The 23,205-nt window shown below is 45.3% G+C and overlaps 1 protein-coding gene across 2 annotated transcripts in view; it reads right to left on the bottom strand.

Annotated features, from left to right (window-relative positions):
* The window catches only part of SSTR1 (somatostatin receptor 1), a 172,505-nt gene extending 158,641 nt beyond the window's left edge, over nucleotides 1-13,864 (bottom strand). Inside the window, exon 1 of one of the 2 annotated variants that reach the window (XR_014514390.1) lies at nucleotides 6,657-13,864. Coding sequence is in view for 1 of the 2 variants with exons in the window: in XM_083453222.1 (XP_083309348.1) it covers nucleotides 8,303-9,409 (1,107 nt within the window). In the remaining variant the exon portion in view is untranslated. Of the gene's footprint in view, nucleotides 1-4,113 lie in introns of those variants that run through there. The other variant, XM_083453222.1, reaches the window with a different exon arrangement.
* Nucleotides 13,865-23,205: the final 9,341 nt, after the last annotated feature.

Here is a 23,205-nt window from a genome sequence, read left to right as displayed (position 1 = left end):
TCTAGCCGAGCAACTTCAGTCTCTTATTCCATGTGCCTTGACTTTTGACTACTCTTAGTCTGCAGTACACTCCTATTTTCTTTGCAAGAGAGTTAATGGCTGAACATGCATTTTTCTTTTTATAAACTTAGGTCTCTAGCTATTAGTCCATTGGGATTCTGCACAAGAGAATTCTGCAGTGTTGAATGCATAATGAGAAGAAAATATTTTATTTGCCTCCATAGATTTGTGATTCATTTTCTCAATGGCTAATCCCTGGAGACTGATAAAGTTCTAGAGCCTAGAAATAGCGGAGGCCAAACATAAATCAATTCTTTCTCAAGAATGAAGTTTATTCTATGCATTTATTATTTCTCTGTTTCTTGGATATGATTTTGGTGTGTGGGTATCATAATGGGAATATTTATTTCGAACCCTGCCATTTCAGGCAAATGAAATGAAACCATCAACTCCTGCTTGCATTTTTCAGTGTGCTGTCTTCATGGTGACTAGGTTCTGAATCAAAATGTGCATATTTTGAAATATTTGTTTTCAATGAATATTGAAATTAAGGGAAGCTCATAATACATTTGCATTACACATTTTGAGGTTACAAGGGGAGCTTTAAAAACTATGCAATCCTGAACTGGGATACTGAAAAATGACAATATATGATAAATTTCTTAAAGGAATGCATCAGTTTGAGATCTTTTTGAACCCTAATATGTAAAAGCTCCCCCACCCTCGAAAGATGGCTACTTAGGAAAATCAAAATTCTGTATATCTGCATCTGATGGAACTCAATCACTGCCTGTTGTTCCAGTTTGGACCCTACAAATGTTATAATCACAATCATGATTATAGATGGTGGAGTTTGATTGCATCTACTCAAACTCCTCATCCCACATGCATTAAGCATCACTTCTGAAAGAGATAATAATAATAATAATAATAATAATAATAATAATAATAATAATAATAATAATAATACCACCATCCCAGCCACTCTGAGTGGCTTCCAGCAAAATATAAAAATGCAATAATATATCAAACATTAAAAACTTCCCTTTCTGCTAGGGACCCTGCTGTTCACTTCATGCACCCAGTTTGCCATATGGATCTTGTTCTGAAGGGAAAAACCATGCCAGCAGCAGAACGCATGAATCAGACCTTACTCATGCACAGAGCCGTCTTTCCCATAGTGGTTTGTTGCGCCAGGGTGCCGGCCTTTCAGGGGCGCCCAGTGAGTGGGGGAGCTGCGCTGCTTTGCCAGTGGCCGCCCCTTTCCCTGCACGCCTGCCAGCTGCGCCCCGTCAACCTTTGGCTGGCGGGCATGCAGCTTGCCTCCCAAGCCTCTGTGGGGATTGCTCTCCCACAGAGGCATGGGGGAGAGTTGCACCCCTGCCCATGGCTGGCAGTGCGCAGCTTGGCTTCCCCCCCATCCATGGAAATTTGGGGGCACTGGGCAGATATTTGCACCCCGGCGCCACATCTGCTAAAGACAGCCCTGCTCATGCACAAATGTATTCTATTCCAATAGAACTTACTGATCTTCAGTTATATCAGTATCTTATCCTACTGTAATTAAGGATGCTTTGGTTCTAAAGGTAAAGGGACCCCTGACCATTAGGTCCAGTTGTGACCGACTCTGGGGTTGCGGCGCTCATCTTGCTTTAAAGGCTGAGGGAGCCTGGCCGAGGTGGCCAGCATGACTAAGCTGCTTCTGGCGAACCAGAGCAGCACACGGAAACGCCGTTTACCTTCCCGCCGGAGCAGTACCGATTTATCTACTTGCACTTTGAGGTGCTTTCAAACTGCTAGGTTGGCAGAAGCAGGGACCGAACAATGGGAGCTCACCCCGTCGCGGGGATTCGAACCGCCGGCCTTCTGATTGGCAAGTCCTAGGCTCTGTGGTTTAACCCACAGCGCCACCCGCCTCCCTGGTGGTTCTAAAAAGGAAGGCAAATTGTTTATGCTGGGGAAATGCTGGAGTACAGTTTAACCGAGCAGCCGCCACCCTGAATTCCAAACTAAGGGTTTAATCCTGGTGCTTTGGCATGCAGCGCCAATGGAATGTTTTGTGATATTGTGCTGGTGTAGCAGCTGGTAAGCTATAAGCTAAGCAATTATTTTGCTGGCACAGCACATCTTATTTAAGGATTGTAACTAATTTAACAGGTCTGTGCCTATCACCAAAACCTGATACCATTTGTGAGATGTCTACTGGGCCGTGTTTAAGATCTTTGTTTTAGTTTATAAAAACTTAAACAACTCAGCACCAAGTTATCTTAGAGACTGCCTTGCTGTCCCTGTGCTGAGGTGACGAGGCCTTGTGGGCAGAGCCATGCATTCAGCATGTATTTATCAGCAACAGGCCTTCAGGTGGGGTTGCAGCAACATTATGGAACCTTTACAAGAATACAACGAACAATTTCATATGGCGTGCAATTTGGTTTTTTTAGTTTAACTTTTATATTTGTATATATTTTTGTCTACTGCTTACATATTTTATATTACGCAGTCCATGCTTTCTTAAAATATATTAATAAATGTCTATTTTTCGCATGAATACAAAGAGCAGGATTCACCTAATGAACCATGTTAAGGGCTTTTGCTTACACAGTGGGGCTTCTGCCCCCCCCCAAAGAAATTGGCTGGTGGGGGGGATGTCAGCGCAGCCCCCCAGAACAGCATGCAAGGGGCAGGGAAATTGTTCTGTCTGGCGAGTTTAATCTTAGGGTTTCTAATAAATCATACATGTTGTTTAGTCGTTTGGTCGTGTCCGACTCTTTGTGACCCCATGGACCAGGGCACGCCAGGCACTCCTGTCCTCCCCTGCCTCCCACAGTTTGGTCAAACTCATGCTGGTAGCTTTGAGAACACTATCCAACCATCTTGTCCTCTGTCGTTTCCTTCTCCTTGTGCCCTCAATCTTTCCCAGCATCAGGGTCTTTTCCAGGGAGTCTTCTTTTCTCATGAGGTGGCCAAAGTATTGGAGTCTCAGCTTCACGATCTGTCCTTCCAGTGAGCACTCAGGGCTGATTTCCTTAAAAATGGAGAGGTTTGATCTTCTTGCAGTCCATGGGACTCTCAAGAGTCTCCTCCAGCACCATAATTCAAACATACATGGTGATAACCTTGGTTATTGCTTTCATCTCCAAACAGTGGCATGATTATCCACCCTTGTTTAGATGCTTCTTCTTTTTTAAGTCCCTCCTCCTAAATCATTGTATCTTTCCATTTTTGGATAATCAGTATTGCATCTGTTTAAAATCACATGGATATGAAGGTAAGAATAACCTGCTGTATCAGACCAATGGCCCATCTTGTCCAGCATCCTGTTCTCACATTGGCCAACCAAATGCCTTTGGGAAAGCCACAAACGTGTAAGAGCACTCTCTCCTTCTGCAATTTTTAGCAACTGGTATTCAGAAACATACTGAACGTAGAGACAGAGCATAGCCATCAACTAGCAGCCATGGATGATGGTTCAGGGTAGTTTAGAGAGTTGGGCTAGCACTCTATTTCTGTGCCCAAACTTAAAACAAAACACAATGAAAAACAGCTGCAGAGGCTTTGGTATGGTAAACAAACATCAAAAGCTGCTTTCTCTCAAGGGAAGAGTGCCATCTTCTGTGAAATTTAACATGTGCTTCTATGAACTTTAATGTTTTCCTGCTGTAAAGTCTCCCCATAGGAGAAACAGCCCCACTGCAGCCCCTTTGTAAGTGCTTCCAGTATCAAATCATATTTGTTCCCATTCAAATTGCCAAACATAAAAGAAGAAAAAGCAGGAATAATGTAATAGCCCTCTTTGTCCATAGGCAATCATGACCAACAGTGTCTTATGTTAGCAGTTCAATATCTCTGTTATTTGTCTATGGTCTCCCACACAAAGGCTGGACAATTCGGCTAAACTCCCGTATCTGTGTTGGTTTAGTCTGCCTAGTGCAGAACACCCACTTGTCAAAGTGTATTTGCGTGATGGCGAAAAATAAACAAGTGTGGTGTTATTTAATGTCTTATCTTCTTATCTTCAGTGTATACACTGAATGAAATTTACTTTCTCAGTAGCTGTTCAGGATCAAGCCAGTTGAGCAATTGTACAGAAGCAGTAGAAAATGGATTGCAGAGTATTGTTTAATACATCTCTTTATTAAGCTAACACTGAATTACAGTATTGCTAGGGGAAAATGACAGCGTAAGAGATTGAAACCCTCTTAAAGAAACAGTGACCCAGATTTGAAAAGTCATTCAAAAAATATAAAAATAAATACGTTAATTAAAAATTGGCACAATGGAGGTTCTGTCAGTTGTGAACAATTTGCTGATTTCCCCCCCTTTCTATTTGGTGGCATGTGAGCTAATACACTGAAAGGGGAGCTTCTCTAAATAAGCTCTTCAGGGAGGCAAGGTACAATTAGCAAACATATAAAAATGGTTTCGGATGAATAATCTACAGAAAAATGAGGGAACTGAAATTCAGACTCAAATATTTAAGCATGAATCAATAATTTCTGTGTTGGTGATTGAAATAATCTAGTTGTCTCTAACCCCAATAATTGAACTTATTCCCCCCCCCCCTTTAGTTCCATGAATCAACATCATTACCAGTTTCTGTGCAGCATTTGATAGGATCGCTGTATAAAATGGGGGCAATGGGGGCTTGTCCAAATTACATTCAGCCTGCCTTTTGACACCCCCAAGTGAAATTAGGCAAAAGTACATGTTGTTTCATTTGCACACATTAACCCCTTTCCTATCCCCTCTGTTCTTTTGTTTCCCCTCTTTCTTTTACTGTCACGGACCAAATTCAAGGCACACAATCCAGCCAAATTTAAATAATTTTAAATCTTGAAGATTTCAGTGGGATAAATGCAATCCTATGACAGTCGGCAACTTTGTAGAAAGGGGGAGTTGCAATTTTAATTCATTAAACGTCAGTGGGACTTAAGGGCATTGTCCAGCCAAACTGAGGCTATTTGGAGCAGGGATCTCAGAAAAAAGTGAGCAAGCAGCACTGTTAAACCACATCTCCTACTTTTTTTTGCTTTACACCTGAAATGTATAATTTAACAGCACTGCAGTCAGAGAGAAAATTTGGTCCTTTCATTAAGGGTACCAGACAACTATAGCTGTAATATTCAGGCTACTTATTACAAGTTGTTGTTACATAATTATGGGTACATAATTTTAAGCAATTTTCAGTGTTCCCGATCATCAGAAGAGTACATTTAGTGGGAAAGAGTTGAAGTACATCACCGGAGCACAGTGTCTTCCATTTTGCATTAATTTTATGCAACGGTGTAAAAATAAAAGGCAAAATGATATATTTTATCAGACTGTATACCTGTGATTATTTTAAAACAGGAAGGAGTATGAGGGATTGCACTTTAACTATTGTCATATATGAAACAAAACATTGTTGGTTTTCCAGACATGGACATGAACAACAATAATAGAAACAAAAGACAGGACACAGAAATGTAAGGAACAAAAAGGAATTTCCCCCAAGGTTACAGCCCCCCACCCCCCCAGAAAGTTTCTTGAACAATTCCAACCTGTGAATTGTTCTTAATTCAGCTTTTGAATAATTACCAAAAACTGCTGCACATCAAAAGCTGTTCCAAAAGAAAACAGTTTTAAAGAGAATAATTTTCACAGAGCAGAAACACAAGTATATTGAGTAACATAAAAACCTGATTGGTCTCACATTTAAAAACAGGAGTCCCAGAAATGGAACAGACAGCAGAGCACTTAGACAGTGTATTACAAATTAATGGTGAAGAGGGCTGCAAAGGCAAAAGTGGGAAGGGGCTTCAACAAATTCCTGCAGCTTGGAAATGGGGTGGGGTAGCAATGGGCTGGATCTTTCCCTACCCCAGCACCTTGTTTCTGTACAGTTTGTTTTTATTGTAGGGTCTCCTCCTGGGTTGCTTCAAAGAAAGGACGTTTGGTCAAATGGGTCCACTTGACTTGACCCAGTTTGGCAGTTCTCTTGGTCTTAGATTCCTCCTTAAGTCCCTAGTGATATTGGAAATATCCCTCCTGATTCTACTAAGAATACCGCCCATGGCAAGCCTCCAGGGGCAGCAATGCCCATTACACCTGGCAGCCCGTGTGTACTTTGTGGAGGTGTCCCAAAAGTATAGATGGTGTGTCACTTATGAAAAGGCTGGAGCCAGACAAGAGGGTGTAGCTATAGCTTATTACATCAGACCCTTCCTGTGAGCGTCTCTAGGCCATCTAGAAGTGAGCCTTAGGATTCTTTTGGCAAGGCAATTTGATTTGTCTTGAATGCTATTGGTTTATCTTAAGCTACCATTGAATGGGACGTGGGTGGCACTGTGGGTTAAACCACAGAGCCTAGGACTTGCTGATTAGAAGGTTGGCAGTTCGAATCCCCGCGACGGGGTGAGCTCCCGTTGCTCGGTCCCTGCTCCTGCCAACCTAGCAGTTTGAAAGCACCTCAAAGTGCAAGTAGATAAATAGGTACCGCTCGGGCGGGAAGGTAAATGGCGTTTCCGTGTGTTGCTCTGGTTCACCAGAAGCAGCTTAGTCATGCTGGCCACATGACCCGGAAGCTGTACGCTGGCTCCCTCGGCCAGTAAAGCGAGATGAGCGCCGCAACCCCAGAGTCGGTCATGACTGGACCTAATGGTCAGGGGTCCCTTTACCATTGAATAGTTTCCCCAAACTACTAAATAATGGCCCGTTCCCCAGAAGTCTATCAGATTTACTACCTAGTAGGGAGTACTTTGTGCATTGTAGCTGAAATAATTTGGCACCCTTAAAAAAAGGAAAGTCTTTAAGATAAACTGTCTCTTTAGTCTGACTCACCAATTCTTTTCTCCAAACAGAAGGAGCCCCCTTAATTTCCCGCCCTCGTACCGCTGACGCCGCCTATCACACAGTCCTGGCAGCTCTTTAACCTCCTTTGTTTACACACCTTTATGATATGTACCCACACAGCGCTACGCTTCCCAGATCAAACATCGCTGGGAGCGCCCAGCGCCCGGGCTCTCGACTGTCACGGAGGAAGGTGCGGGTGGGTGTAGGGAAAGCTATTTATCTCGCTCTTATCAGCAGCCTGCTGTTGCCGCGAGATAACGACATAATCGCCTGGCTTTCCAGCAGGCCGGTTTCCTTTCCCTTTCCAAACGGATTGCCATTTCCCCTTGAGCGCCGCTGAATGCCAAACAGAAATTTCGTGTCCAGGGGCGGGGTGTGGGGAAGCGACACCGTATTTAGCTTCGCACTTTTCCGGAGCTGCCTACAGACAGATCGAAGATCTATGCTGCCCCCAAGGACTGTTTTCTTGCATAGGGGTCGGTTGCCTCCTGCGTTTGGGAAGCTCTTGGCTTCCTCTGCCTCTCCGGAGAAGAGAAAAGCGCTCGAGGCGCGCGCCTAGTTGTGCGCTCGCTTTGCCAAACATGATTTCTGAGACTTGGAGGAGTTTGAGGCAACGAAGCAAGGCTCGTTTAATGCCCCTCTGGCCAGTCTATGTGAGCGCCCTCTGAGCATGTTAAGAGTGCTTTCCAGCCTCAGAAGTGAGAAATTACACTCACACACACACACCTGTGTTTATTGGTTGGGTCCTCTAAATTAGAGGGCTAACTTGGAGTCCCAGCACCTCTCCCGCTCCATCCCTCTCTCTTAGTAAGCAAACGCCTCTTAAACAAATAAAGACGAGCTAGGTCTCGATTTGGTTGACAAAAAAGCCACGTCTCTTCTTCCCAGGGGGCCTTGAACGCAACGGACCTCAGCTTGTGATCTGCCACCAGCAAGTAGAGCAGAGGTGACGTGGACAAAAGGAGCAACTCGGGAGAGGGGTGGGGCAGAAAGAAAGAAAGAAAGAAAGAAAGAAAGAAAGAAAGATCTAACAAGCGATCCACAAACCGACCCACACTCAATGGCCCGGTACCCAAAGCGCAGCGCTGGGGAGGTGGTGGGAATCAAAGTCTTGCTGGGCGAGCTGTGGATTGATCGACGAGGGTGTCCAAAGCAGCTGCAGGTAAGAGGGAAAGGGTGCCCGGGTTCAACTGAGCAGAAAGGACGCGCGCGTACACATATTTTCCCCATTTGATGGGCAACTAGTGCAGTGCTGCTCTCTCTAGCTACATCATATGCAGAGTTGGACGGGACCCCCGGGCTCATCTAGTCCAACCCCTGCAACGCAGGACTCCTGTCGTCCCTGGGTGGGCTCGAGCCACCAACCTGCTGGGGGTTGCACTGACCCATTGGCGCCCCCTCTTCTCGACCCCCGTCCCCTCCCCGGATCCGGCCTTCCTCTCCTGGTGGGGGAGAGCGGCGAGGCCTGTCCTCAGAGGGTTGTAATCCTGGAGGTGCACGTCCCGTTCCTGTACATGCCTCCGGACTCCCCGAAGTTGTCCTGGGGGAAGTCCTCGACGCTGTACGCCCTGCTCTTGAGGGCGGTGGCGTAGTAGTCGACGGGCTCCTCGGCGGCGTTGTCCATCCAGCTGAGGCACAGCAGCCTCTGGAAGGAGCGCTTGAAGTTGTCCGAGAGGAAGCCGTAGAGGATGGGGTTGGCGCAGCTGTTGGCGTAGCCCAGGATGACCGACAGCTGGCTGATGGTGGCGTCGTCGGGCTCCACGAACAGGTTGACCAGCTGCACGACGTAGAAAGGCATCCAGCAGATGACGAAGACCATGACGACCATCATGACCATCAGCGTGATCTTCCTCTCGGAGCGCTTGCGCTGCTGCCAGCCGGCCTTGAGCGCCACCATGCGCATTTTAGCGATGATGAGGATGTAGCACAGGCTGATGGCCACCACGGGCAAGAGGAAGCCCATGAGGAACGTGTACACCACGAAGACCACCAGCCACTTCTGCTTGGGCTCGGGCATCATCATGTTGCAGGCCACCGTGCCGTCCGTGTTGGCTTCGGTCTTGGAGAAGATGATGATGGGCAGGATGATGACGATGGCCAGGCCCCACACGGCCAGGTTGACCATCTTGGCCACGGTGGGCCGGCGGTAGCGCGACGCCTTGATGGGGTGCACCACGGCGATGTAGCGGTCGACGCTGAGCACCGTCAGGCAGTAGATGCTGGTGAACATGTTGACGGCGTCCACGCTGAGCACCAGGCGGCACAGCAGCGAGCCGAAGGGCCAGTGGTGCAGCAGCGTCGACGTGACCAGGAAGGGCACGCTCAGCATCAGCAGCTCGTCGGCGATGGCCAAGTTGAGGATGTAGATGTTGGTGGCCGTCTTCATCTTGGCGTAGCGCAGGATCACGTAGATCACCATGGAGTTGCCGCACAGACCCACCAGGCACACCACCGAGTAGATGAAGGAGATCAGGATGGCGCTGCTGCCTTGAGACTCGCTCCCGCCGCTGCCGCCGCCGCCGCTCACCGTGCCGTTGGCGGCGCCCGAGGAGTTCCTGGCGCCCGCCGCCGGGTCCATGCCTCCAGCAGCGCCCGCGACCAGCCGGGCGCAGGGGCCATCCTCCGCCCCGTCGGCCCGGGCTCACAGCGCCGCCCGCGCTCGGGCCAGCCGGCGGCAGGAGGGCGTCAGCATTCTCCGGCTGCCGCTGCGCTGCTTCTCCTCCTCCTCACGCAGCTTGGCAGCATCTGAGGAGCGGCGCGGGAAAGAGCCGTCCAGAAGCAGGAGAAGAGGGAGCCGGGCGCCGCCGTGAGTCCGATTGGCATTAATTGCAGCCTGCCGGCTCGGAGGGATGATTAATAGGCGGCAGGAGGCGCGTCAGAGCCGACGAAGGGGAGGCGGGAGGAGGCTGAGGCGGGGAAGGCGAGCGGGAGGCGGCGCCGGCGCGCCTCTCTACTTGCTCTCGCTCTCTCGCCTCCAGTTCCCGCCAAGCTGCTCCAGAGGGCCAGGCGCTCTCCCGCTCTCCTCAGTCAGTCAGTAGTCGAGGAGGGCGAGCGGGATTCCTCCGGTAAGTGGTAACCCGACCCGGGTTCTTGTGGTGCCGCTTCAGCCTCCTCTTCTCCCTCGCCGGGAAAAGCCACAAGTTGGAAGCCCAGGCGGGCACTGGCGCGCTCAGGTTCGAGCCAACTATGCCCCCCCCCCATTTGTTTCGTCCTCTCCTTATCTTCTCAGCGCCACCTCCCTCAGAGCGGACATCCTAGCGCAGCCTTGGCTGATCCAGATGTTTTGTGCCGATTTGTATTCAGGACATCCGACACCCCCTCTCCCCAAATAGGGGAGGACTGTGGTGATCTTCCTAACATGGCGCCCCGTGCGATGCCAAAAATTGGCGCCCCCAAATGGATCTGCTCGCTGATGGATCTTCTCAATTTTGCACCCCCGCAGCTGGGGAACTGCCAGCACCGCCCTAAATTCGGAGCTGCCCCTCTCACTTCCCCACCTTTCCCTGCAAGCGATTATCTCATTGTAACCTATACCATTTCACTTCTCTGCCTTCCACCACATGCTTCCTCCTTCAACCCCAAATGTGCCCCATTCTCCTGTCTAACCTGGTTGGCTCCGGATTTTGTGGGGCCCCAGCAACATGCTTGGTGGGACCTGACCCACTTCCAACCCCTTGCAGTCAGTCCAAACTGTTGGCCCAATCCCAATTGCTGGATCCAAACACATACAGAGAATGTATATGCACAGGTGAGCACACAGCGACTGCTCCTTGTAGCATTGCTGCAGCACACTTGTCCGAGGAAGTGTAAACGGCAAAGTCGCACTGGCTGGAGCTGCTTGCAAGAGAGCAGGTGAGAGATGAGCAGAAATGATGTTTCCTCTGCCTGGCTACCTTCCCCCAGGGGGAGAGAACAGCCAAGAGCATGGAGTCACTGGCATCCCCTGCTCACCTGTTAGCCTTCTCCCTCCGGGTAGCAGCGGCTACTGAGAGAAAGCCTTGAACAATTGAGGGGAAGTGGTAGCAGCTGCTTCCATGCTTATTTAATGGGCAGCGCAGCAGTCAGGCTCGGTGGGGATGTTGTGCTTCACAATCTGCCTGCTGTACAGTTGCAGCTTGTTTGCCGCTTGTATCGTCACCATAAAGAACGGCAACTGCAGAAGCACCTTAACCCATCTTCGCTCACTGTGATCCTTATGTTAACTTGCACCTATAGCTTCCAGCTGCTGCACACACTATGGCACCAAGTCCTGTCTCCATATACAAACATCTGTGGACATCTATAGGGATAGGCAGACACACTCATGAAATTACAACACGTCACACTGGGAATAAACATACATAGCCTTCCTTCCCTACTACTGCTCTAAATATCACATCAATGGCCGTTAAGAGATCCTATTCATGCTCTGGCAACAAGCGTAATAGCTGAATCCTCTGGCATAAAAGGTTTGTAACCCCCTGCTTATGCATATTAGCATCACCAGACATATAGATATCCACGTCACTCAAGAAATATTTTCCCTTTGCGACTACACATAGACTGAATCATCTTTTGTAAAAATGTGTACTAACAAGCAAGTTTTACAAAACTGTTTTCTATGCTTTGGCAGGGATGTCTTAGGTAATTAAACATGATTTCTTTAAGACACTCTCTATAACTTCAAAATGGTTATAGCCCAAAACACACATTTTTTTAAAAGCCTCACAAGTAGCTTCCCACTACCTATTCCATGCTAAGGGCATGCAGAATAGAAGGCGAGATGGAGGAGAACATGAAAATAAGAAATATTTATGGGGGCCCCCAAATTTTTTTGTCCTTGCTTAGGGCACCGTACTACCAAAGCCCACCCCTGCTGACAGGCAGCAAAACAAAGAAAACAGAGCAGCAGTTGGGTGGATCCTGTGCATCTTTTCATAACCGTATTTCCATACCAGAAAAGGCTAAACATGTTGAATTTCTGCCACTGTTAAAGACACCAAAATTCTGTTTCCCCCCCACTGCCAATCCTATACCAATGCCTTTGCTGCCATCCTGTTCCCACTTATCGAGGAGTAAGCCCCATTAAACACAAAGAGGTACTTCTAAGTAGACATGTATACCATTATCCATTTATTTATTTATTTATTTATTTAGTATACCACCCTATTCCCATAGATCTCAAGGCAGTCCACAACACAAAATTACAATATAAAAAGACAAAATACAAATACCAGCAGAAACAAACCAATAAGCCCCTCCATCCACAACACATTTAAAAGGACATCAGATGTACTATACTGTAAGATAACCATACAGATAATTCTTAATGAATTATTTAGCTCCTGCATCCACCCACGCTTTCTGTGTAGTAGTATTTGCAGAAAAGAACTTCTAGGGACTACCTGATCTCAGACTGAACCCGCCATGGGAAAGATGCATCCTGGTTGCTAGGGGAAATGGAAGGACAAACAGCAGAGAAAATAATACACAAGCAAGAAAGGTGCACTAAAGGACATAGCGAAATAGTAGCAGTTTAGGATTTAGGCTCATTTCACACACAAAATGATTAGAAGGGTACCTGCACATTTGCTGTAGAACATTCCTTCTAGGTTGACTAGAGTCTTACTTTAAAAAATGAAAGATCAGAGCCTGTAGGGTTGCCTTATTTTGAAGAGCAAAAAAGAGGACACATTTGCCGACTTCTATTGGATCGCTATGACAACTCTATCCATGAAAAAGAGGATGTGTCCCGGAAAAAGAAGACATATGGCAACCCGCTGGCGGTGACAGTGGTTTCCATAGACAGGAACTGTTACTCTAGGAAACAGCAGAGCTAGTATATAATTGATATAATTATGTTCTATATAAAATTGATAATTGATTAAAAGCATCTGTACCTACTGCAGCCACTAGCGTCTCAAAGAACAAAGCAGCATTCAGGAGTACTACCAAGCTACACACAGGCTGTTTCAATGGGGTGATGAGAGTTACCCTGCCAGTTACAGACAAATACTGTGATTATGGGCTAGAAGAAGCTGCGTGGCACATCGAAAAGAGAAAATTTTTAGGTTGGTTAAACGACTGGTTTATGCTATTAACATTCTCAGTGAAGTTTTTCATCATGGTAAATTGGAATAGAAAAGGAGAGTGCTGGACTCAGACTGATGAAATAGGTTCAAATACCACACATGTTATTTAGCTGGTGATCTTTAAAGGCAGGCAAACCTCCCTTAAGTTGATCTAATATGAGCTTGGAAATTGCAAGCTTTTCCCATGCAAGTGTTTGGCGGGTGGCAGGCAGGAAGACATCCGCTTTCTGAGAGCTCTCTCGTGGCTCATAATATTGGCATATGTGGTCTAATAGTGCTGTGTACATGTGCTTTATCATATTGTCTCCTGGGAGTTGCCTTTCCCAGAACAAAATACTGTGGTAGCTCGGGTTACATACGCTTCAGGTTACATACGCTTCAGGGTACAGACTCCGCTAACCCAGAAATAGTACCTCGGGTTAAGAACTTTGCTTCAGGATGAGAACAGAAATCGCACAGCGGCAGCAGTGGGAGGCCCCATTAGCTAAAGTGGTACCTCAGGTTAAGAACAGTTTCAGATTAAGAACGGACCTCCAGAACAAATTAAGTTCTTAACCCGAGGTACCACTGTATGGTGGAGAGCTGCCTGGAAATTCAACCAGCCCCTCCCAATAGGGAGGAAAATGGCGAAAGAGAAGATTTTATGACAGTATGAGTGACAATACTAACATATACATTTGCAAGGAACCATTGAGAGAAGATACTCAACAAACAAAAGGTTAATTGGCTCAGTGGCTAGCCATGTATCCACAGTTATCAGTTAGCATTTTGTACATGTAGCTAGCTATAAGGTAGCTGGCTGGCTCTGGGTGTTGCATGCTGACTATGCTCAGAACCTCATTGTACATTCCAAGCTGGAGAAGATCTCAGTTGTTCTCTGGCACTTAGTTCAGAATACAGCAGAACCATTACAAACTGGGCCAGGTAATTATGCATTAAAGCTTTCTTGGTATTCCAAACCTTGTAAGAACTTCAGCAGAGATGAATGAGCTCTGGGGAAGCCCAGCCAGATGGGCGGGGTATAAATAATAAAGAACCAAAGTGATTTTTCTTAACTAATCCAAGGTTTGTTCCCTTCTCTCCAACACTCTGATGCTAGGTAATAGTGCACTGGGATATGTAAAGTTGCTACTGTTGATGTCATTTTAAAAGAGTATAAAGTTGCAATAACACTCCTCTACAGAAACTCTGCAAGGGTATCTTTTCCAGCTGTTCTGTATGGAAAGAATATTAGGATATTATGCTTTAAACTCACCCCCTACCTCTGGTTGAAATGCAGAAGACCATGAGAAAGCCCATTTCTTATTAGACAATTTGCTTATGTGATATTTACATAGACTTTCCCCCTTTCTTTTAAACTATTATAGGAAGCCTTCTTAAATAATGTATTGCACAATTACCCAAGCATAAACATTCAATTTACTAGGCAGTGCTGCATGAAAAAAAGAAAACACGACTTGCTCTGCAGTTCATGCTAACCAAGCAGACTGTACTGTAAAGCTATCGTTTCAATTTTTTATCCTCCCACCCATTCTCTTTACACCTCCTGACATCTAGAGATACCCTGGTGCTTCCTTTATTGGAAACTTTTCATTTCAAATTATGCTTCCATGATCATTATTTCCTTCAGTTGATGAATCACCACACCAGAGCCCATATGGTAAAAATGATTGTTTAAGCCAGTCGTGTATTCCAGGTTTCTTCTTTTAAGATGTAAAAGAACTGTTCAAGAATTGACACTGGGTTTTTAAAAAAAACAAAAGGCTTGAATTTCAGTTTGCCGATGCAAGTAATTAATAAAGACCCTAAAATAAAGTGTGTGAGCTATATACAAAAAAATCCATGGTCCCTCTCTCATGTTTTCTTTAGTGACTTAATGTTATTTAATTAATTAGAACTATGCTATGAAATTTAATGACTGATACAATATTTCTTCTAGCAGGATCAAACAGAATTTATTTAGTAGAATGAGTGCTACGCTTAACAACAGCTTTTTGAATTAAATTATTACTGAGTAATATCTGCGGAGTGGACTGGAAACAAAGTCACTTTTTCTGAAGATAAAGGTAAAGGTAAAGGTACCCCTGCCCGTACGGGCCAGTCTTGACAGACTCTAGAGTTGTGCGCCCATGTCACTTAAGAGGCCGAGGGCCAGCGCTGTCCGGAGACACTTCCGGGTCACGTGGCCAGCGTGACAAAGCTGCATCTGGCGAGCCAGCGCAGCACACGGAAACGCCGTTTACCTTCCCGCCAGTAAGCGGTCCCTATTTATCTACTTGCACCCGGGGGTGCTTTCGAACTGCTAGGTTGGCAACGGGAGCGCACCTCGCCGCGGGGATTCGAACCACCGACCTTTCAATCGGCAAGCCCTAGGCGCTGAGGCTTTTACCCACAGCCCCACCCGTGTCCCCATTTTCTGAAGATAGATGATGTAGAAAACAGGCTTTGTTTTCCTGTGATGCATACAAGAAAAAGGCAGAAGATTTTACTTTACTCCTTCTACAGCAAACCCTAGTTGTAACTGTGGGAGATGGATTGAGGGTTAAATTTAGATTTAGATATAAGCCTCCTATCCCATGTGTGGGAGAAATACAAAATTAGGCAATGACACCTTTTTATTCCCTTCAAACTAGTGGTCTGCAGACCTCCCCCTCTTCACCCCTGTTGCAGAGAATGATCCACACGTTTTTAGTAAAATAAACAGAAAAAGGTTTTACTTACATTTAAATGCAGGCAGCACATACAGCAAAAACAGTATGTCTAAGTTACAGTAAAACAAAAGTTGGTAGTCTTAGTTAACATGGATCGTCAGCCATACAGGTCTGCTCAGCTTGAAGGCATGGTAGAAAAGGAAATCTCATAGGCAGAAGGAAATATAAATGATTGTCTCCATTGTTACAGAGTTCTCACCCAGAGGAGACAAAGGGAGTGACTACACACAGAGGGTTCTATCTAGGAAGTTCAATAACTCTCTGTGTACTAGCCCTGTGCTTGTCTAGCAAAGCATGCATTTGTGATTTTGGCTGCAAACCTCACAGCAGCACCTTATGTTCCAAAACCACATCAATAACAAGGTTCTAATGCTATCAGTGCTCCAATATTTACTATGCCTTCCTTGCAATTGAAGTTTTGCCTCAGCTACAGGCCAAACTGGACATTACAGCAGAATATCTGTTTGTTTAAATCTAGGTCTGTTCAATAATGTATAAAAGATGTGTGTGCCTTTCTGACATATAAAGGAAGAGAGGCATGCTGGTGGGGTTGCTAATCTCTCCCCCTACAATATCTTCCTTCCACTGGTGGAGAAAGGGGGGTGCAGTAGGTGCGGTCCTCCCCGGGTGCCATCCCTGGGGGGGGGGGTTGACATCACCGCGCCACCCCCTGGGATACTCGGCACTCACCGTGCCCCCACGGGCAGCTAGCTCTACCTCTGCATCCTTCCCTGCAGTGGCCCCCAGGCACTTGTTGGATTCCGAGCCTTTATCAGGAGAAACTGGCAACTCTCCCAGGCACCCGGCTCGGTCTCCTGCTGACCTCCCGGTCTGCTCTCCCGGCAGGGACCAGGCAGAGGTTGCGATAGGCGATCCTTCTCAGCGTGAGAAGAACACACCACTCTTTCCTGCCCCCCCGGCAGGGGAAAGAGATAAGACAGAAACGTATTTACATGGCTTTTATTCCTGTCTCTGCAGCATTACAGAAATCATGTCTGCTCTCATCAAACTCCAGCAGACGACTGTGCAAGCACTTTCTGTGCAGCTCATATTACACTCTGAGCTAATTCCGGTGCTGTCTGTTTCCCACAGACACTCCCAACATCACATGACTTTTCCAAGCAATCAGCTTGCAGCATCATTGCTTCAATATCGTAACATCCTCCCCCATTTGATTCAATGTGTGCTGCGATCAAAGCTTGACCCAGAGAAGAAAACAAACAGTTGTTATACATATAACACTCCCCTGTTGTTTCAGTTCCACCCTTGGAACTACCCGCCACTGGTTTCCCCAGTGTACCTCTCTGGTTGTCTGATTTCCAAGGAATGAGTGCATCTGCATTTCCTTGGCTAGGGAATGTAGTGTTACGCTTAGCAACTCCCTGTTGTGTCTCTGTCTCTGACTTAGACACAGCTTTAACCTGTTTTGAGTTGTCAACAATAGTAACACACGCTACAGCTGAGTTAGCAACCTCTGTTGAGTACCTCTTGGGTGGTACTCCCTTTGTAACTCTCTCGGACCTGCGTAAGAGGTGCTGATCCTCTCTGCTCACTGGTTCAGTCTCAGGACTCTTTGGAGAACCAGTTCCAATAGTAAACAGTGGTTCATCCTCCACCTGTGAAGGTCTAGCCATTGTGTGAGATTTCCTCTCAATGACTGTGTCAACTGAGCTCTTCGAGCTATCACTGTCACTCTCAGTACCACTGTAATTAGTAAAATCATCATCATCATCTGAATCGTCCTCAGTGGGATATGTGTGAACAATTACTCTCTCCTGTTCAGGAGCACTCTCTAGAAATTTTGTGAGAATCACCTGACCAGATTCAGACAAAATTACTCTGTAGAGACCCTTTTCATAACCCACAAAAATGCCTCTGGCATTCTTCACTCCATCTGGAGTTTCTGTCCTGATTTGAGATCCAAAAACCTTAAAATGTGCGACAGAAGGTTTTCTGTGGAACAGCTTCTCAAAAGGAGAACATTCCATACCTTTGGAAACCTTTCTCACCCAACAGTAACAATAACATGATAGAGCCTCAGCCCAAAACTCATGTGGCAAATGTGAACTCAGCAATTGCGCCTTCATCCCATTTTGCAATTCTTTGTTCACTTGCACACAGACACCTTTGTTCCATGCATCTGCTGAAACAGCAACCTTGTGCCTTATTCCTTTCTTATGCAGGAAATCCTGAAAATCCTGTAAAAGAAAAACTGGCTTTTCATCTGTGAAAAGACAATCAATGTTAGCATCATGAATATCCTTAACCTTGCCACAAAACTCTTTAAACCTTTCTAAGGCTTCTTGTGGTTTGTTCAACATGAATAACCACACGTAATGAGAGAAATGATCCACACACACAAGATAAAATCTTGCATTGCCTCTAGAAGGTGCTAGAGGACCAATCACATCAGCATACACTCGCTGAAAAGCTTTGGTTACTCTCGTAGTCTTCTTGACGTTTCCTTTCTTCATACCTACAAGAGAAATCATGTTAGACTCAGATGCATTACATTTTATGCAATCACTTTCATCAAAAGTCAACAAATACAGTCCATCTTTCTCTCTGGCAGAAAGATACAGTTCTCCATCTTTGAAGATTTTGCAGCTTTCTTCATCATAGGACAATTTCAGTCCTTTCTTTGTGATCTGCGACACACTCAGCAGATTGTACTTTAAATTAGGAACCAAGTACACATTGTTTATAGTCAAGTTCAGACTTTCAAGATACACAGTCCCAAACCCGATCGCTTCCAGCTCCTGGCCATTGGCCAGTTTCACAGTGAAGCTTTGCTTCTTAAACGTTGAAAACAGTTCTCGGCGCGACGTCATGTGTTGCGTGCAACCCGTGTCAATAACAAAAGCGTTCTCCATTGAAATTTCGGCTTTTGTTGACAGCAATGCTTTTCCAGGTTTCATCTGGGACTTGGTACGACTTTTGCCTGACGCCTCAGGCTTTGCAGAGCTCCCCTTAGCTCCTATCTGTTGACGTGGCTTCTTACAGTTCCGCTGAAGATGCCCAGTCTGTCCACATTTGAAACAACGGACAACGTTCAAAGCAACAGCCTGTTCTTCTCTTGCAATAGCATTGGGGGTGTCAGTTCTCCGAGCTTCTCTCCCCCTGTCTTTGACATCTATTGCAGCAAGTCTGTCTCTCTCTTGATGTATTCTACGCAGCGTTTCCCAAATCTCACGCTCGTATTCCAAATCCTGAACATGCACTAGCTGTTCATCTGAGACACACAGAATTATGGCCGTCCTGGCTCTGACATTCTGTGAATTCCAACCTGGCGTTGGTGCAGCAGGGATGGGGTTTTCAATCACCCCAAAAATCCTCTGATTCTGTAGCAGGGCTTTCATCTTTACTGACCATGAGGCATAATTGTCATTAGTCAGTGGAGGTGGGTAAGGTAAGCCTCCCCCTTTCTTGGTATCCATTTTGAATCCAAGCTTCAGCTCTCACTCTCGAGCCTGTAAAAACCAAGAGTCGTTTGGCAGCTAAACACAGGCAGCTCTGGAAAGTCCCTTCCAAGAGCAGTTTGCCAAAGACAAAACAAACGCTGGAATGTTTACCCAGTGTTTTTCCAGCCTCTTCACAGTCCCAGCCTCTTCCGGTGGCCAGTAGATTTCCACTTCCTTTTCAAGCTAACTATCTCCGAAGTAGCTGAAAAGATTGACGTCTCGTTGCTTAGCAACTGGACATTCCAAGCTTGAACAACAAGCTTCTTATCTTGGCCCTGGTATGCGCAGAATGTGGCTCTCTCTCAGTGCCGTTTTTAATCCAAAAAAACAGCTCTTGTGAACCAGAGAAGCTTCGATCTGCGTTCACCCTTTTAGCCCATAAAATCAGCATACCTTGGGGGTTCCGTTGCTCGTTACCTTATCAGCAAAACTGACTGCTCCGGTGCTCTGCCGGTCTTGCAGCTTGCATCTGCCCGCTACCATATCTTCCTTTATCTTTTTGCAGAGGATGAAGTTACGATCCACCAACCTCTCTCGCAGCTTTCATGGAATGAAACCATCGGCTCCTGCTACCAGATGTTGGATTCCGAGCCTTTATCAGGAGAAACTGGCAACTCTCCCAGGCACCCGGCTCGGTCTCCTGCTGACCTCCCGGTCTGCTCTCCCGGCAGGGACCAGGCAGAGGTTGCGATAGGCGATCCTTCTCAGCGTGAGAAGAACACACCACTCTTTCCTGCCCCCCCCGGCAGGGGAAAGAGATAAGACAGAAACGTATTTACATGGCTTTTATTCCTGTCTCTGCAGCATTACAGAAATCATGTCTGCTCTCATCAAACTCCAGCAGACGACTGTGCAAGCACTTTCTGTGCAGCTCATATTACACTCTGAGCTAATTCCGGTGCTGTCTGTTTCCCACAGACACTCCCAACATCACATGACTTTTCCAAGCAATCAGCTTGCAGCATCATTGCTTCAATATCGTAACAGCACTTACCTCTTCAGTTGTTTTGTGATACAGGAATTAAGCTTGATTGGGAGAAAATGTTTTTGAGGAAGAGGCTGCAGTTACGTAGGCTGTTAGACCAGGCTAAGTCCAGCTACTTTCACCCACCCACCCACTTTTCACTAAAATCAGACCTTGCCATCACCCACTTATGGGGCAGGCCTGGTGGTCTCGATTATCTAATACAGCCCTTAGTCTCAAGAAAGGCTTTCAGGACATTCTCTGTGACAACAGCACACTTAGCTTAAAATAGCAAAATGTGGAAGCATGAATCGTTCATATCCAAAAGCAAAACTAGTTACAATGGCCCACATGTATTAAGAAATCAGACCAGGGTCAGGCAGCCATGTGTTTCACTTCACATAGGACAGTCCTCTATTTGAAGGGTTTCCTTTACTGACTTTTGTAGTTTAGGATTGCTTTCGGGGGCCACATTTTTCAGACATACATTCCACTGTTAAGTGTTGAGGAAATTGTTTTCGTTGGCATATGAGAAGGTTTGCGCCCATGAGCCCTGTGACAGAGCTCCTTTAACATATATTGATCATAAAGCTAGCTATAAATCATATGGATTTCATGAACCGTCACACAATTCTCATAAAAACTCTTGTAAAAGTTTTGAATAGATAGAGAACATTATTTTTCTAATTTCAGCCAATACGTACCTTGAGGAAAAACACTGAGCAAGAGCAATAGTAATAGTAAAATAACACTGCATTTTATCTTCTTTCAAGCAAAGTCAACATTCCTTTCAGGTTTTTAATATAGGATTTGTGCTGGAAAATATTTAAAGTATAGGACATGCCTCGGAATACTAGACAGCTAAGGCCAATCAGGATCCTGACTGCTGCTTTTCTGAATGCTGGGAACCTCACACACACACACACACACACACAGAGAGAGAGAGAGAGAGAGAGAGAGAGAGAGATGGGTTGGAAAAGAGCAACCAAAATGATAGAGGGGTTGCAAGGGGTTGGATAAGGAGAAGTTTCTCCCTGCCTCTCTCATAGTACTAGAACATGGGGTCATCCAATGAAGTTAAATGTTGGAAGTTTTAGGACAGACAAAAAAGCACCTTTTAAAACAACAACAACACAGCACATAGTTAACTCCTACAAGTTATAGTGATAGCCCCCAACACAGATGGCTTTAAAACAGAATTAGACAAATTTGTGGAAGGTAAGGCCATAAAGGACTACAAGCCATGATGGCTATGTTCCACCTCCACTGTTGGAGACAGTATGCCTTTGAATGCCAGTAGTCGGGTACCACAGTTTGGGAGAGTGTTACACTAAGGTCCCACCTGCCAGCCTCTGCTGTGAGATGAGGATGCTGGACTAGATGGGCTTTTGGTCTGACCTAGCAGGGCTCTTTTTATCTTACGCATATTCAGCAGGAGCAGGACATGAGGGAGGAGACCTAGAATCTGGAATGGTTCATAGCCTGGTGGTCTGCTAGCCTCCTTTATCAATTGAAAGGTATCTATTTCACCAGGGTTTTAAGGTGTACTTTTAATTCACAATTCAGAATTTTATTTGTAACCCATTCTATCCACAATGCTGCCTTTTTTCTGCTGTGGGTTTTAAAAATAGCTTTATTGTGACATTTAAAGATTTGGTTATCTTTTAGAATGATGCAATCTGTTGTTTTGTATGCAGCTTCAAAGCATAATAATATTTATTTATAACAAATAAATAAATAAACAATGTCCATGTGCTCTAGAAACTGACAGTGCATTTGCACATTGTGAGAGAAAGACATTTATTTTTCATAACAAAGTAGCACAACAATTAGCCTTTGGGTGATCAGTTGATTGTCTCTGACAGTGATTTAAAACAGTCCTTTATACATTTAATTAGTACTTTCTGAGTTCAGCTACAGACATTTAGTTTGTCTAAATGTCTAAATCTGTTTTTGGTCCATATCTTAAGAAAGAAGTAAACCTTGCTTATGAGGAATGATCATTTCATTATCTGTAGTAGTTAATCAACTATTTAAAGAATCAGCTGATCTCACGAATATTATGGAAATAATGCTTCTCTCCAGTGAAATTAATTATGATACACCAATTGCTGTATTGTATTAGGGTTGTTGTGGGGTATCTTTTTTTTAGAATGAAGGTGAAGATCATGGCCGATTGTATACAAAGCAGAAAGGATAAAATATATTTTGAATGAAAAAGGCAGTTCATCTGCAATTTGTTGCACGTTTTGAGCGGTATAGGTTGTCACTCTGAATTTTTCAAAACACCTTCAGCTAAGGCCAAGTCAGGATACTATTGCAAAGGCTGTAGAGAAATGGGGAATGCAAACATGTGATTGGCCCTCCTTTAATCCCATTCTGCAATGGGTCAGGTGGAAGAGCTCCTGAGAGGCACAATTGCAGTAAGGCAACTTAAGATTCTAAATATACGGGTTTAAATGACAATATACTCAGTATCATTCTGCTTGTCTGAATCATTTCCCAAGCTGGTTATGATGACAAAGTGTTGGGATGGATTTGGAAGGTAGCATAGGATATATCATTAGTTCTTCCTGATGTTTAGTTGGAATCTTATTTTCTGTAACTTGAATTCATTGGTTTGAGTCCTACCCTTTAGAGCAGGAGAAAACAAGCTTGCACCATCTACCATATGCTTTTATATTGTAAACCACCCAGTGATCTTTGGATGAAGGGTGGTATAGAGAATGAATGAATGAATGAATGAATGAGTAAATGAATGATACGACAGCCCTTTATATATTATTATCATAGCTCCGTTTCCTCTTATTCAGGCTAAACATATCCAACTCCCTCAACTGTTTCCAGGCCCTTTATCTTCTTGGTCACCCATCTCTACACACATTCCAGCTTCTCAACATCCTTCTTAAATTGTAATGCCTAGAACTGGACATGATAATCAAGATGGGAATTTGACCAAGGCAGAATAAAGCAGTACTTCCCTTGATCTGGGCACTAAACATCTGTTGATACAGCCTAGAATAGCATTATATATTTTTTGCTGCTTCATTACATTGTTTACTCATGTTAAGCTTGTGGTCTACTAATGCCCCTGGATCTTTTCCACATGTAGTATTGGCAAGTCAGGTGTCCCCCATATTATATTTGTGCAGCTGGTTCTTCTTGCC

This window comes from Podarcis tiliguerta (assembly GCF_965153285.1).
Source record: "Podarcis tiliguerta genome assembly, chromosome: 1".
NCBI classification, from domain to species: domain Eukaryota; kingdom Metazoa; phylum Chordata; class Lepidosauria; order Squamata; family Lacertidae; genus Podarcis; species Podarcis tiliguerta.
The sequence above is the reverse complement of the archived record's forward strand: the minus strand, read 5'-3'. Positions and strand labels throughout refer to the sequence as shown.